This window comes from Ahaetulla prasina, chromosome 4 (genome assembly GCF_028640845.1).
Source record: "Ahaetulla prasina isolate Xishuangbanna chromosome 4, ASM2864084v1, whole genome shotgun sequence".
In the NCBI taxonomy this organism is placed as follows: Eukaryota; Metazoa; Chordata; class Lepidosauria; order Squamata; family Colubridae; genus Ahaetulla; species Ahaetulla prasina.
This window is the reverse complement of record NC_080542.1, coordinates 612,753-628,554: the sequence shown is the minus strand read 5'-3', so window position 1 is coordinate 628,554 and position 15,802 is coordinate 612,753. Positions and strand designations below refer to the sequence as shown.

The window sequence follows — 15,802 nt, the reverse complement described above, 5'->3', positions numbered from 1 at the left end:
GTGGTCTCTAAACTGGGTGATTTCCTGGTAGACGTTTCATGACCCAGATAGGTAGCATCATCAGTGTTAGAAAGGAGGGGGGGCTTGCAGAGTGGAGGAAAAGGAGAAGATTGTGGGGTCCTTGGGGCTCTCTGAGCTGGGTGGTTTTCTTGCAAACGTCTCATGACCCAACTAGATAACATCATCAGTGCTGGGAGGGAGGGAAGATTGTGGGGTCCTTGGGGCTCTCTGAGCTGGGTGGTTTTCTTGCAAACGTCTCATGACCCAACTAGATAACATCATCAGTGCTGGGAGGGAATGGGGTTTTGGGGAGAAGGTCTGTGGGGTCCTTGGGGCTCTCTGAGCTGGCTGGTTTCTTGCAGACGTCTCATGACCCAGCTAGGTAACATTATCAGTGGTAGCATTAACATTTTCCAGCAGTGATGATCTCCCCTAGTTGACTCTTGAACCGTCAGAGAGGCCCAAGGAGCCCTCATTTCAGCCCTGACCTGAGCTATGAAGATTCTCCTTCATTGAAGCAACTGGGCTCCCCTGGCCTTCCTGAGCCTCTGGGGCTAAGGGCCTGTCCCACAAGGGTTCCCCAAGGCTGGGGGACTGAATCGGGGGTCTCCGTGGTCAGGTGGGATGGAAGATTTTGATGGAGATAGAATAGAAAGCAGAGTTGGAAGGGACCTCGGAGGTCTTCTAGTCCAACCCTCTGCTTAGGCAGGAAACCCTTCAGACAAATGGTTATCCCACCTTTTCTTAAAAACTTCCAGAGTTGGAGCGCATTGGATGGGGTCTCTGAAGCTCTCCCCCCCCCCCCGAAGTAAGGCCATTGGCTGCGATCCACAAGGCTCCCTTTGGAAGCTGCGATCCACAAGTGGCCAGAACAGAACGAAAGAGCTTTGTGTGACCTGGAAGGCGTTGGAGATGTTGAAACACCGGAGCTCCTGCTGGGGACACGCCTTGAGGGAAGGCAGGCGATAGGCTGGGCACTTGAACCGGGTGGGTGGGGTGGACTGCAGGCGTGGCTGGCTGGCTATTCTGGGAGGGGGTCCGTCCATCTTCAGGTTGGAGTGGTGGAGCACCCGGCTCTCCCTCCTCCTCCTCCTCCTCCTCGAGGCCTCGGCCAGCCAAGCAGGCTGCCCCATTGCGGGAAGCGGCCCTGAGAGCGACCGGGTGCCTAGGTGCCCAGATTCTCCTCCTCTTCATCTTCCTTTCTTCACCTCCTCTCCGTTTTCCTTCTTCGTCTCTTCTTCCACTTTCTCCTTCTTCTCTCCATCTTCCTCCTTCACCTCCTTCTCCTCCTCTCCATCTTCCTTTCATTTCCTCCTCCTCCGACCATCCCCCCGGCGCTGCCCCCAAACGGCCGGCACTTCCCCGGGTGAGCCACCGGCAGGGCGGGCGGGCAGGCTGGGCTTTGATAGGGGCTCCCGCTCCTCAGCGAGCCTGAGCTTTGCAGCCGCCCTTCCTGCGGGAGTTGCTCGGTGGGAGAAAGGCGCCGTCTGACTTCCCGACGAGCGCCGGAGCCTCTGCCTGCGAGGCGGGCGGCTTCTCGGGGCGCCCAGAGTCAGACCCCAGCCGGCCTTCCTTTCTGGAGGGCAGCCAGGCGCTGGGAAGGGAGAGGAAAGCTGGAGCCGGTTGATCAAAGTAGAGCAGCTCCCAGCTTCCTCCTCGGGAGGGGTCGGAGGAAGGCGAAGGAGGCGCTCAGTCTGCCCCACGGCAGCGGGGCACAGAAGCCGCGAGAAAGCCGGGAGGAGGAGGAGGAGGAGGAGGTCCCAGCCAGGGGAAGCACAGGGGCTTCGGAAGAACGGAAAGAGAAGACAAACCAGGGAGGGAGGGAGGGAGCCCCCTAACCTTGCAAGCCCAGTGGGGGCTCTGGGTCTTTCCTCTTTGCTTCGCACAGGTTCCTCTTTGCCCATGGCTCCCTCCACGCTCCCCCAGGTCACCAGGCGCAGAGCCTGCCAGCTTTGGGGGCTGACACTGGGGATACTGACCTCCCTCATCCTATTCCTGAGCTGGCACAGGGAGCAGCTGGCCCCCAGCCCTGCCCCCACCGACAGACAGACCATCACCCTGACCGACAGCACCTTCACCTTCTACTTCAACCGGAGCGTCTACGAAGCCCTCTTCCCTCACCTGCAGCTCTACCGCTGCCAGGAGGTGATAGCCCGGAACAACTTGTGCCAGAGACCCTCCCGGGCGCCCCTGCTGCTCCTGGCCATCAAATCCCACCCGGCTTCTGGTGGCAGGAGGGCCACCCTGCGACGCACCTGGGCCCAGACAGCGGAGATGGGGGGCTTCTGGCTGCAGCCCCTTTTCCTCCTGGGGGCCGCATCCAACCAGAAGCAGCTGGAGTTGGTGGCGCAGGAGAGCCGCATGTTTGGCGACATCCTGATGTGGGATTTCATGGAGTCCCATCACAACCTGTCCCTCAAGGAGCGCTGCTTCCTCCAGTGGGTGCACGGGCACTGCCAGCGGGCAGCCTTCGTCTTCAAAGGTAGGTCGACAAAGTGCCACCCAACTGGGGCGCCGGCCAACTAATTTTCAGGACTTCTGGGCCCACCGGAAGTTGGCAAATGGGCCGTTTCTGGTCTCTGGAGGGCCTCGGAGGGGGCGAGGCCATTTTCACCCCCCCCCAAGCTCTGGAGCCTGGGGAGAGAAAAAAAGGGGCTTACCAGGCCCACCGTGCCATCATGTGCCAGGAGCAGGGGGCAAGGGGGGGTCAAGGGTGTGGGGATGGGGCGCATAGAATTGTGGGTGTGACGCGACCCCCCCTCCCCCCCTCTCCTGGCACGCAATGGCAAAAAGGTTAGCCACCACTGTCCTAGAGGCTAATTGGTTGCCTGAACCCAGCAAGAGTTTAACTGGATCTCTTTTCCTTGGAAGACAATTCATTTCCGATGAGCAAACAGGTTGGAGGTGAATTTAGTTCAAATGCAATACAGGTGAAGGAGGGAATGAAACCCCCACCTCCAGTGCTAGGGAGCAAATCTGAAGGTAAGAAAGAGTTTACTAAGGCTGCCCTTCGGAAGGGAGATTCTCCTTCAGCATTTTGTCATCTCAAACTTGGAAGGGACCTCAGAGGTCTTCTAGTCCAGCCCCCTGTTTGAGCAGGAGACCCTATTCCAGGAGAGTTCGTTGTGAAGAAGATCTACGTAGGGACAGATGGTGATAGAGAAGGTAGGTTTCTCAGCTTGCTAAGCACCTACACCAATCTACTCAAGCAGGAGACCTTACACCATTTCAGACAGGTAGCCAGTCTCTTCTTAAACCTCCTGGGATGGAGCACCCACAACCTCTGGTGGCAAGCTGTTCCACTGGCTAATTGTCTTCACTGTTAGGAACTTTCTCAGTTCCAGGTTGCTTCTCTCCTTCATTAGCTTCTTCTCCTGTTGTTTCTTGTCTTCCGTTCTGGTGCTTTGGAGAATATTATTCTAACAGATTAACAGAGTTGGAAGGGAGTTTGTAGGTCATCTAGTCCAACCCCCCATCCAAGCAGGAGACCCTCTACCCATGATGGCGAACCTATGGCACACGTTCCGGAGGTGGCACGCAGAGCCCTCTCTGTGGGCACGCATGCCGTTGCCCCAGCTCAGACAGCTGGTTGTTGGGTTTCTGACACGCACATGTGCGCCAGCCAGCTGGTTGTCAGGTTTCATGCATGCCTTCCAGTTTGGGCACTCTGCCATCACTGCCCTAAGCCATTTCGGAGGGATGGCAGCTCCCTTTGCAGGCGCACCCAGTGATGCCGCCGTGGGTAACTGGAGCTTGCAAGCGTCTTGCATGGAGCTGCTCCGGTGTGACCAACCTCTCTTTGCCCCTTCATTTCCTCCACCCGGCAGCAGCCCAGCCCCTCCGTGCCCCTCCTCCCCCGCCCAGGAAGCTCTCACCTCAAAAGCCTCAGGAGAAAAGTGGCTCCATGCCTCTCGCCCGTCTCTCGGGAGGTTCCCTTGTGGGGGTGTGGTTTCCTTACAGGTTTTCGTTTAGTGGCCGTTCAAACTTAACCACAGCACTGAAAAAGTGACTTATGACCTGATCAAAATTCAGACACTCGGCACCTGGTTCATGCTTGTGACGGTCGCACTGTACCCGGGGTCACGTGACCCCCCCCCTTTTGCCTCCTGCTGAGCAAAGTCAATGTGGGTGGCCAGATTCACTTAACAAACGTGGTGATTCACTTAACAACTATGTCAAAAAAGCTGATAAATAAGGCAAAATTCAATTGTCCTGCTTAGCAACAAAAACGTTGGGCTCAGTTTGGCCATAAGTTGAGGACTACCTGTAATATGGGTGGCCGGTCATCTTAGGCGTGGACTGTGGAGCTAAGGCAGAGCCCTGGGCGGAACTGGTGGACCAGGAGATGCCACACGTGGAACCCCATCAAGAAGGGGCCGTTCTCAGCCCCGAGAAGTGCTAAGAAATCAGAATCATAGAGTCCTAGAGCTGGAAGGGACCTTGGAGGTCTTCTGCCTTCACTTGAAAGTACGACAAGAATCCAAGCTAGAACAAAGGAGAAATTTCCTGATAAGTTACAAAGCAATTAACCAGTGGAACCACTTGCCACCAGAAGTTGGGGGTGCTCCAACCTTGGAGATTTTCAAGATGGGATTGGACAGGTATAAGGTCTCCTGCCTGAGCAGGGGGTTGGACTAGATGACCCCAAGGTCCCTTCCAGCTGTTCTTCTATCCCGACCCCCTGCCCAAGGCAGGAGAAAGGCGGGAGTTCCCAAGGCTTTCAATCCTTTGCCAGGAGGAAAGAAGCTGTCGGGCCACAGGAGGGGCCAATGGGGCTCCCCCCAAACCGAGAGGGAAGGGGAAAATGGCCCCTTAGCCAGGGAAGGGGGCCGCCGGGCGCCTGAAGGGCCCGAAACGCCAACTCTGGGGGGTTTGCCCTTTGTTCTTCCTTAGCCAGGGCTGCTCTGCCTCTTATCTTTCCACTATTTACATTTAAACCGATTTGTATTAAAAGGGAGAAGGAACTAAGATAACACCAAATAATGAGGTTGCTACATTAGAAGAGAAATACGTTCGGTCGAAGGAACGTGTGACATTACGATCACTTATGGAGAGAAGGTTTTCATGAAAGCAAAGCTTTACACCTGGGCAGACAGAAAGCAAAGGGAGAAGGAGAGATTTGGAGGGTGCGGGAGAGGGACGCCTTGTCAGTTCCTCCTCCTGGACTGCAGCTGGAAATTGGGGCAGTGCCAGCGAGGAAGGTCCTGGCGAGAGAGGCCTTGCTGGCTCCTCTCCCTCACTTTCCGAGTCACTCTCCTCCATGGGAACAGGCTCGAGGGCCGGAGTCACAACAGTTTAGCTGAACCACAAGGACCAATGCAGGGACGATCTGCCACGCTCCACTGAAGTAAATGCCACGTTGCTTTTCAGGAGACGATGACCTCTTTGTGAACCCCAAAGTGCTGACCGATTACCTCCGCCGGACGCCCAACGCCTCCCACTTCATCCATGGCAACATCCAGGTCCACTCGGTGGTCATGAGGACGGGCAAGTATGCTGTCTCGCGGGACCTCTACCCCCTGGACCACTACCCTAACTTTGCTTCCGGAGGGGGGTTCATCATGTCGCATCTGGGGCTGGCTGCCCTCTACCGAGCCTCCCTGGAGCTGCCCGTCTTCCCGCTGGACGATGTCTACCTGGCCTTCCTGGCGCTGGCGGCCAAGATCCCCCACCGGCATGATGAGGCCTTCCGCGTCTGGGGCATCCCCAAGGATGAGCTCTCGGCCTACCAGGACTCCATTTCCATCCACGGGGTCAGCATGGAGAGGATCGAGGAAGTCTGGAAGCAGCTGGAGAGCCTCCGAAAGGACTTCTGGATCTGGTCTTAATGCCTGCAGACAGACCAGGCCTCCCACCCGACTGGGGGATGGAACCGATTCTCGGTATGCTCTGGGCCTGAGAAGCACCTTGACCAGAAGGCTGGTCCAATTCCGGCATGGCTCTGGGTCACTGCCACATGAACAGGACAGAAGTGGCCCCAAGACTGCCTCCTCCCACCCACCCCCAGGGATTAGAAAACACAACAGACATAAAAACTAGCAATACTGTCAGACTTGCCCCAACTTAGACTTTTAGGAAAGAAAGACCCTTGACTCCGTTTGATTGAAGTGTTAAGAGTTTTTTTACTAAAGTCGTTTGCAGCAAAAATAAAGCTAAATCTGAGTATTCACGTGCAAAGGTTATACTTTTTCAACGTTCCCTGCCCCCCTCTCCCCCCCCCCGATCAGTCCATCAGTGTCCAATAGGAGGCTCTTTTTATGTTTTGGGAGCTGCTTGGATGCTTGGTGCCTGTGGATGGACTTTTGCATTCTGTTTCCAGGCCAGGCGTCCTTGGGTCCTTGGTCCCCTCTCAGCCGTTTGCCTTCTCATTTTTCCTCCCCTAATTCCTCCCCCCTTCCCTGCGTTTTAGGGCAGGATGCCGGGGAAGCAAAGAAGCCAGACCTTCCTGACAAATAAATTTTGGGGCTGTGCTGGACACTCCCCGCTTTCTTCCTTTCTCTGACCTCGCAATCGGGGTTTCTGCTTTGGGAAGAGACCCCGAAGTGGATCCGGCTGCCATTTTTAGAGCTGGGAACTGCCCCGGCTCCAGGTGAGGGAGGTGCCCTCCTTGGCAAGGAGGAAGGTGGGTAGGGCAGCTCAGCTCTCTGCAATGGAGGCAGCGGGGGGGGGGTATTTTGGCCAACCCCTGCGGCCCCTGCCCTGGCTGCCATGGGCACATCAGGACTTCCAGGGCCTGGGCTTTGCACCCTCCTTCCTGTGAGAGCTTTGGAAGGGGGAGGTGGGAAAGCGCCCCCATCCGCAGGAGATGCCATTTGGGAGGGAGGGGGAAGGGTCTGCTGGGGGTGGGGAATGGGGCAGACCCCTCTGCCTCCGCTCACCTCTCACAGCTAAGAGAGCCTCCGGGTCCACGAGAGGCCGGAATCCTGATGGAGTGGGGGTGGGGTGGGTGGGCTGGAAGCAGCTTCTGTCCATAGAGTCTGGGTGAGTGGATGGGGGCTGCCCCACTCCAGAGGGACCCTCTTGCAGAAGGGAGGTGTGGCAGCTGTGTTCACAGCAGCCCCCTCCCCTCCAAATTGCTGGTGGCCTCTGTTATTCCAGGTTCCTTGAGTTGGACCCTTCCCAGCCCTGGAAGGTTGAGGCAGCCTGGTCTGTGTGGGGGTCTTTCCTCTTCACGCCCAGCCCCCCCTCCCCCCTCCCCATCCCACCATCAGGAGCCAATTCCATCCGTGATCTCAGGCTGGGTCTGGACAGTGCCCGTCACCTCCACCCACAGCTTTTCCCACCTACTTCCGGCTAGTCAAATGAGAATGAGAGCCAGTCCTGTGTCTTTCTGCCCCCCCAACTCCAGGGCTGCCCCCCCCCGCAACCTAGCCCCCTTTTCTAGAGCAGCCCCATAGGAATGCAGGCAGCCCACCTGGTGGGAACTGCCAAGATCTTGGCAACTTCTCAATCAGGGATCTCTCCCAAGGGGGGGGGGTCTGGCCCCCCAGGTGGGCACTGGAACTGCTCAGCCCAGGGGGGGCAAGGTGACCCAGGCAGAGCCGGGGGTGGGGGGGCTGGTGCTTCTTGCTCAGGGGGAGGGCTGGGGTTTCATCTTGCAGCCCACCCTGGGTGGGATTGGACCCCTGCCTGGAGGGGCTCTTCTCTCCCCCTGCCCCCTGGCTACATTGCATCTCTGGTCCCCTCACCCACACCCCAGAGTGCTGGATGATGGGCAGCGGAGTTCCCTGCTTGGTGAGGCTGGTTGCCAAGCCAGCCTCTGCCTGCGGCCATCTTGGTTGGGGGGGGGAGGGCTCTCTGGGGAAAGATGGCTCCCCGGAGGTGCTTCAGGAGGCTGCTGCCCAGGAAGTGGGTGCACTTTTGGGTTGGGCTGGCTTCCCTGGGGTGAAGGGGAAGGGCTGGCCAGCCGGAGGCCTGAGGCCTGCAAGCTGCCTCCCTCCCCTCTTTCCCCCCCAACACCCAAGCCAAGGGGGGGGGCAGCTCCATTGGATGCTTGCAAAGGGCCCCACTCTCAGCCCCCCCAACCCAGCCTGGTGCAATGGGGGGGGAGGTGGGGAGGATTCCAGCTTCCTTTTTATGGAAAAATAATTTTCTTCGCACATCCAGGGCAAAACAGATCTGCCTCTCTAAAGGCTTCTTGTCTCTAGTTACAAAGGCCTGGAAAAAAACCCTCTTTTAGAGAAATATCTGGGGCTGGATTGGGGTGGGGGGCTGAGCCCTCCTTTCAGCCCAGCCATCGATCAGTGATCCTTATTACAAAAGACACAATTGTTTGTGTTCTTGTACTCTCAATTGTCTGGAACAATTGTCCCACTCCTATCTAAAGTAACAATTCCTCCAGCTTGGGGTTTTGCAAGGGCCCTTGATTAAATTTGGCAACGGAGGCTGACGTTCGCACGATTGAATCGCACCTGAGTGTAGCCTTTCGGGTTTTCTATTTTTGAGTGTTATTGTCCGTCTCTGTTTTTTTCACCTCTCTGTAGACATTGCTGTAGCCCACCCCCCAGATTTTCTTTGCTGGGGAGGGGGGAGGCAGGCTACGAAATGAGAAAAAATAAGAAAGACTCACATTTTTAACCATTGCTCGGCATATAATTGGAAATGTCAGCTTGATCCTAGTTTGCGCAGGAGCCGCCATGTCTTGAAGTCATGAACCATTATGAACGTTTATCATTTATCGTTTTCAAAAGGAAACCGTCTCTATTTAAACACTCTTAATGTGTAAATATGGTTTTAAGATTTGAGCTCCGTTACAGCATTTGGAGAGAGTTGAGGGATTCGGCAGGGCCTGGAGTGTGTTTGTGTGTGTGTGTCGCTTGGCCTTCCCAGCTGCCATCGCTGCCGCTGATGGGCACTGTGGCGCCCACCGTTTCCAGAAACATGGGGTGCCCACAGTGCCCCTGGCCTCTGGGTGTGGGTGGCAGAACAATTTCTGGCTCCTTTGCCCAGGCCTGTCAGGACAGGGTTCAACACCATTTACGTTAATTGACTTGGCTTAATTCTGCCTTGTTTCCTAGGCTCAGCCATGTCTCCCCCTGGAAGATGAGCTTGGGGCTGGCAGCTGTCCTCTTCTTGATCACGTCCGCCCTGAGGAAGCGGCTTCTTCTTCAAGCAATGGCTGAGCCCATCACCTTGTACTTCAACCGGAGCGTCTATGAAGCCCTCTTCCCTCACCTGCAGCTCTACCGCTGCCAGGAGGTGATAGCCCAGGACGACTTGTGCCAGGGACCCTTCCGGGCGCCCTTGCTGCTCCTGGCCATCAAATCCCACCCGGGTTCTGATGGCAGGAGGGCCACCCTGCGACGCACCTGGGCCCAGACAGCGGAGATGGGGGGCTTCTGGCTGCAGCCCCTTTTCCTCCTGGGGGCCGCATCCAACCAGAAGCAGCTGGAATCGGTGGCGCAGGAGAGCCGCGTGTTTGGTGACATCCTGATGTGGGGTTTCACGGAGTCCCATTACAACCTGTCCCTCAAGGAGCGCTGCTTCCTCCAGTGGGTGCACGGGCAGTGCCAGCGGGCAGCCTTCGTCTTCAAAGGTAGGTCGACAAAGTGCCACCCAACTAGGGCTCTGTTCATCTGGAAGCTGATATTCCAACACCAATATTGCATCCAGTTTTGGTTGCCACGATGTAAAAAAGATGCTGAGACTCTAGAAAAAGTGCAGAGAAGAGCAACAAAGATGATTAGGGGACTGGAGGCTAAAACATATGAAGAATGGTTGCAGGAACTGGGTATGTCTAGTTTAATGAAAAGAAGGACTAGGGGAGACATGGTAGCAGTGTTCCAATATCTCAGGAGCTGCCCCAAAGAAGAGGGAGTCAAGCTATTCTCCAAAGCACCTGAGGGTAGAACAAGAAGCAATGGGTGGAAACTAATCAAGGAGAGAAGCAACTTAGAACTAAGGAGAAATTTCCTGACAGTTAGAACAATTAATCAGTGGAACAACTTGCCTGCAGAAATTGTGAATGCTCCAATACGGGAAATTTTTAAGAAAATGTTGGATAACCATTTGTCTGAGATGGTGTAGGGTTTCCTGCCCGGGCAGGGGGTTGGACTAGAAGACCTCCAAAGTCTCTTCCAACTCTGTTGTTGTTGTTGTGGGCACGTGAGCTCAGCCCTGGCATGCATTCACACACCGGCCAACTAATTTTCAGGACTTCTGGGCCCACCGGAAGTTGGCAAATGGGCCGTTTCTGGTCTCTGGAGGGCCTCTTGGGGCGGCGAGGCCATTTTCACCCTCCCCAAGCTCCTAGAAAGGCTCTGGAGCCTGGGGAGAGAAAAAAAGGGGCTTACCAGGCCCACCGTGCCATCACGTGCCAGGAGCAGGGGGGAGAGTCCTAGGGCTGGAAGGGATCTTGGAGGTCTTCTGCCTTCACTTGAAGGCACGGCAAGAATCCAAGCTAGAACAAAGGAGAAATTTCCTGATAAGTTACAAAGCAATTAACCAGTGGAACCACTTGCCACCAGAAGTTGGGGGTGCTCCAACCTTGGAGATTTTCAAGATGAGATTGGACAGGTATAAGGTCTCCTGCCTGAGCAGGGGGTTGGACTAGATGACCCCAAGGTCCCTTCCGGCTGTTCTTCTATTCCGACCCCCTGCCCAAGGCAGGAGAAAGGCGGGAGTTCCCAAGGCTTTCAATCCTTTGCCAGGAGGAAAGAAGCTGTCGGGCCACAGGAGGGGCCAATGGGGCTCCCCCCAAACCGAGAGGGAAGGGGAAAATAGCCCCTTAGCCAGGGAAGGGGGCCGCCGGGCGACTGAAGGGCCCGAAACTCCAACTCTGGGGGGTTTGCCCTTTGTTCTTCCTTAGCCAGGGCTGCTCTGCCTCTTATCTTTCCACTATTTACATTTAAACTGATTTGTATTAAAAGGGAGAAGGAACTAAGATAACACCAAATAATGAGCTTGCTACATTAGAAGAGAAATACGTTCGGTCGAAGGAACGTGTGACATTACGATCACTTATGGAGAGAAGGTTTTCATGAAAGCAAAGCTTTACACCTGGGCAGACAGAAAGCAAAGGGAGAAGGAGAGATTAGGTGGAACCTGGCTCTGAAACAGTCGCTGGGAGAGGGACCTTGGAGTCCTCGTGGACGGTCACTTAAACACCAGCCAGCCGTGTGCGGCGGCAGCCAAACGAGCCAATGCAATCCTTGGTTGTATAAACAGAGACGGAGAATCAAAGTCACGTGAATCCTAGTAGGGCCACACCTAAGGTTCCTTCCAACTGTTATTCTGTTATTCTGACTGCTATCATGTCACCCCCGGTCCTTCTTTTCATTAAACTAGACACACCCAATTCCTGCAACCGTTCCTTGTATGTTTCAGCCTCCTAAATCATCTGTGTTGCTTTTGTTTGCACTCTTTCCAGAGTCTTCTAACACTTTCCTAATCTCCTCCGTTCCCTCTGCAATCTAAGCTTTAAGGTCTCCATCACACTTTGGGCTTTTGTCAGATGCACCTGATGGATTAAGCCCCGCCCTTTTTAATCTGCAAGAGCTTTGGGGGGGACAGGCTCCCATCTTGACCTTCTGACCCCCCCACCCGGCCGGTTTCGGTTCCAACGTCCAAAAGCTCCATCTTGATGCTATTCCTTTGGGAAGGGGGGAGGGGGACCACCAAAGGTTGATGTTCTGTCCCCATCCCCACTTCACAGAGCAAACTCAAAGACGCGCGTCTCCCAGTCTTTTTATTTGCTACAGATTTGCTGATTTTCTTCAGTTGAGGAAATACTTGGCAGTGATCATGCAAAGGCCTGCCACGTTCTGAGTCCGTTATCTCGTTGCCAAAACTCACTGACAAAGTCCTTTAAACCTCCAACGACCGAGCTGCAGTGCACCCTTGGTAGCGTTTTTGTCCGTCACAAGGGCCACATGGCAGCTCCACCCACTTTTATACCCTGTAGGGCAGTGGTTCCCAACCTTTTCTTGTTTGAGGCACAACCTTTTCTTGTTTGAGGCACCCTTGGAAAGCCTTTCAAAAGTTCCCGGCACCCTTATAAGGAAATAGATATTTAAAATCTCCGTAGCTCAAAAGTTCCCGGCACCCTCAAAAGATCTCACGGCACCCCTTAGTGCCGCGGCACACTGGTTGGGAACCACTGCTGTAGGGTGTGGTTCAGTGACTCAGCAATCTCTGAGCCTGCCACACCTTTTCCTCTGCTGCGCACACTTATCTCTTTGTCGCTGCCTCGGATCAATCCAGGATTGATCAGCAGCAGCTGGGACTTGAGTCGTTGCCAGGGAGGAGGAGGGTGCGGGAGAGGGACGCCTTGTCAGTTCCTCCTCCTGGACTGCAGCTGGAAATTGGGGCAGTGCCAGCGAGGAAGGTCCTGGCGAGAGAGGCCTTGCTGGCTCCTCTCCCTCACTTTCCGAGTCACTCTCCTCCATGGGAACAGGCTCGAGGGCCGGAGTCACAACAGTTTAGCTGAACCACAAGGACCAATGCAGGGACGATCTGCCACGCTCCACTGAAGTAAATGCCACGTTGCTTTTCAGGGGACGATGACCTCTTTGTGAACCCCACGGTGCTGACCGATTACCTCCGCCGGACGCCCAACGCCTCCCACTTCATCCATGGCAACATCCAGGTCCACTCAGTGGTCATGAGGACGGGCAAGTATGCTGTCTCGCGGGACCTCTACCCCCTGGACCACTACCCTAACTTTGCTTCCGGAGGGGGGTTCATCATGTCGCATCTGGGGCTGGCTGCCCTCTACCGAGCCTCCCTGGAGCTGCCCGTCTTCCCGCTGGACGATGTCTACCTGGCCTTCCTGGCGCTGGCGGCCAAGATCCCCCACCGGCATGATGAGGCCTTCCGCGTCTGGGGCATCCCCAAGGATGAGCTCTCGGCCTACCAGGACTCCATTTCCATCCACGGGGTCAGCATGGAGAGGATCGAGGAAGTCTGGAAGCAGCTGGAGAGCCCCCCAAAGGACTTCTGGATCTCGTCTTAATGCCTGCAGACAGACCAGGCCTCCCACCCGACTGGGGGATGGAACCGATTCTCGATAGCCTCTGGGCCTGAGAAGCACCTTGACCAGAAGGCTGGTCCAATTCCGGCGTGGCTCTGGGTCACTGCCACATGAACAGGACAGAAGTGGCCCCAAGACTGCCTCATCCCACCCACCCCCAGGGATTAGAAAACACAACGGACATAAAAATTAGCAATACTGTCAGACTTGCCCCAACTTAGACTTTTAGGAAAGAAAGACCCTTGACTCCGTTTGATTGAAGTGTTAAGAGTTTTTTTTACTAAAGTCGTTTGCAGCAAAAATAAAGCTAAATCTTTTTTTTTTTTATTGAAAAAGTTTTAAAAAAACAAAGACATTTCCCCCCCCTTTTTCCCCCCTCCCTCCCAGAAAACCCCCTTCCCCCCTCCCTTCCCCCCACCCCCGGCTTCCCGGGTCAATCACAAGGTATTGTTATACATAAACCAAACATAGAATAAAATTTTCCCTTCCAATCGAATTAACCTCATCCAAAGCTTTTCATCTCCCAACCCCCTCCCCATTAAATAAAATAACTTTCTAATTATTCAAAGGCAATCTGATATTTCTTAATCTGATAAATAAAGCTAAATCTGAGTATTCACGTGCAAAGTTTACACTTTTTCAACGTTCCCTGCCCCCCTCTCCCCCCCCCCCCCGATCAGTCCATCAGTGTCCAATAGGAGGCTCTTTTTATGTTTTGGGAGCTGCTTGGATGCTTGGTGCCTGTGGATGGACTTTTACATTCTGTTCCCAGGCCAGGCGTCCTTGGGTCCTTGGTCCCCTCTCAGCCGTTTGCCTTCTCACTTTTCCTCCCCTAATTCCTCCCCCCTTCCCTGCGTTTTAGGGCAGGATGCCGGGGAAGCAAAGAAGCCAGACCTTCCTGACAAATACATTTTGGGGCTGTGCTGGACACTCCCCGCTTTCTTCCTTTCTCTGACCTCGCAATCGGGGTTTCTCCTTTGGGAAGAGACCCCGAAGTGGATCCGGCTGCCATTTTTAGAGCTGGGAACTGCCCTGGCTCCAGGTGAGGGAGGTGCCCTCCTTGGCAAGGAGGAAGGTGGGTAGGGCAGCTCAGCTCTCTGCAATGGAGGCAGCGGGGGGGGGGTATTTTGGCCAACCCCTGCGGCCCCTGCCCTGGCTGCCATGGGCACATCAGGACTTCCAGGGCCTGGGCTTTGCACCCTCCTTCCTGTGAGAGCTTTGGAAGGGGGAGGTGGGAAAGCGCCCCCATCCGCAGGAGATGCCATTTGGGAGGGAGGGGGAAGGGTCTGCTGGGGGTGGGGAATGGGGCAGACCCATCTGCCTCCGCTCACCTCCCACAGCTAAGAGAGCCTCCGGGTCCACGAGAGGCCGGAATCCTGGTGGAGTGGGGGTGGGGTGGGTGGGCTGGAAGCAGCTTCTGTCCATAGAGTCTGGGTGAGTGGATGGGGGCTGCCCCACTCCAGAGGGACCCTCCTGCAGAAGGGAGGTGTGGCAGCCCCCTTCCCTCCAAATTGCTGGTGGCCTCTGAGGGCTTATTCCAGGTTCCTTGAGTTGGACCCTTCCCAGCCCTGGAAGGTTGAGGCAGCCTGGTCTGTGTGGGGGTCTTTCCTCTTCACGCCCAGCCCCCCCTCCCCCCTCCCCGTCCCACCATCAGGAGCCAATTCCATCCGTGATCTCAGGCTGGGTCTGGACAGTGCCCGTCACCTCCACCCACAGCTTTTCCCACCTACTTCCGGCTAGTCAGATGAGAATGAGAGCCAGTCCTGTGTCTTTCCGCCCCCCCAGCTCCAGGGCTGCCCCCCCCCCCCAGCCTAGCCCCGTTTTCTAGAGCAGCCCCATAGGAATGCAGGGAGTCCACCTGGTGGGAACTGCCAAGATCTTGGCAACTTCTCAATCAGGGATCTCTCCCAAGGGGGGGGGGGTCTGGCCCCCCAGGTGGGCACTGGAACTGCTCAGCCCAGGGGGGGCAAGGTGACCCAGGCAGAGCCGGGGGTGGGGGGGCTGGTGCTTCTTGCTCGGGGGGAGGGCTGGGGTTTCATCTTGCAGCCCATCCTGGGTGGGATCGGACCCCTGCCTGGGTAAACCCAGCACCTCTGAAGGGGCTCTTCTCTCCCCCTGCCCCCTGGCTACATTGCATCTCTGGTCCCCTCACCCACACCCCAGAGTGCTGGATGATGGGCAGCGGAGTTCCCTGCTTGGTGAGGCTGGTTGCCAAGCCAGCCTCTGCCTGCGGCCATCTTGGTTGGGGGGGGGAGGGCTCTCTGGGGAAACCCTCCCCCAAGATGGCTCCCCGGAGGTGCTTCAGGAGGCTGCTGCCCAGGAAGTGGGTGCACTTTTGGGTTGGGCTGGCTTCCCTGGGGTGAAGGGGAAGGGCTGGCCAGCGGAGGCCTGAGGCCTGCAACCCGCCTCCCTCCCCTCTTTCCCCCCCAACACCCAAGCCAAGTGGGGTGGGGGGGCAGCTCCATTGGATGCTTGCAAAGGGCCCCACTCTCAGCCCCCCCAACCCAGCCTGGTGCAATGGGGGGGGGAGGCGGGGAGTGTTAGGGGACTCCGGCTTCCTTTTTATGGAAAAATAATTTTCTTCGCACATCCAGGGCAAAACAGATCTGCCTCTCTAAAGGCTTCTTGTCTCTAGTTACAAAGACCTGGAAAAAACCCTCTTTTAGAGAAATATCTGGGGCTGGATTGGGGTGGGGGGCTGAGCCCTCCCTTCAGCCCAGCCATCGATCAGTGATCCTTATTACAAAAGACACAATTGTTTGTGTTCTTGTACTCTGAATTGTCTGGAACAATTGTCCCACTCATATCTAAAGTAACAATTCCTCCAGCTTG

At 55.9% G+C, this 15,802-nt stretch overlaps 2 protein-coding genes across 2 annotated transcripts; both read left to right on the top strand.

Moving 5' to 3' along the window:
* The first annotated feature begins 975 nt into the window (after window positions 1-975).
* On the top strand, window positions 976-6,157 carry LOC131197376 (N-acetyllactosaminide beta-1,3-N-acetylglucosaminyltransferase 3-like). The gene is made up of 2 exons (XM_058181352.1): window positions 976-2,482; window positions 5,371-6,157. The coding sequence occupies exons 1-2, from the start codon at window positions 1,903-1,905 to the stop codon at window positions 5,826-5,828; spliced, it is 1,038 nt and encodes a 345-aa protein (XP_058037335.1). The 5' UTR covers window positions 976-1,902; the 3' UTR covers window positions 5,829-6,157.
* A 2,869-nt stretch (window positions 6,158-9,026) lies between these two features.
* Window positions 9,027-13,260, top strand: LOC131197377 (acetylgalactosaminyl-O-glycosyl-glycoprotein beta-1,3-N-acetylglucosaminyltransferase-like). The gene is made up of 2 exons (XM_058181353.1): window positions 9,027-9,535; window positions 12,495-13,260. The coding sequence occupies exons 1-2, from the start codon at window positions 9,043-9,045 to the stop codon at window positions 12,950-12,952; spliced, it is 951 nt and encodes a 316-aa protein (XP_058037336.1). The 5' UTR covers window positions 9,027-9,042; the 3' UTR covers window positions 12,953-13,260.
* The last annotated feature ends 2,542 nt before the right edge of the window (window positions 13,261-15,802 follow it).

What these genes read in the sequence shown, in the direction of transcription:
- LOC131197377 (XM_058181353.1), top strand. Translation starts at nt 9,043, where the DNA reads ATGAGCTTGGGGCTGGCAGCTGTCCTCTTCTTGATCACGTCCGCCCTG. An exon ending in GGCAGCCTTCGTCTTCAAAG is followed by an intron (nt 9,536 to 12,494) that starts GTAGGTCGACAA and finishes GTTGCTTTTCAG; the next exon opens with GGGACGATGACCTCTTTGTG.
- LOC131197376 (XM_058181352.1), top strand. Translation starts at nt 1,903, where the DNA reads ATGGCTCCCTCCACGCTCCCCCAGGTCACCAGGCGCAGAGCCTGCCAG. An exon ending in GGCAGCCTTCGTCTTCAAAG is followed by an intron (nt 2,483 to 5,370) that starts GTAGGTCGACAA and finishes GTTGCTTTTCAG; the next exon opens with GAGACGATGACCTCTTTGTG.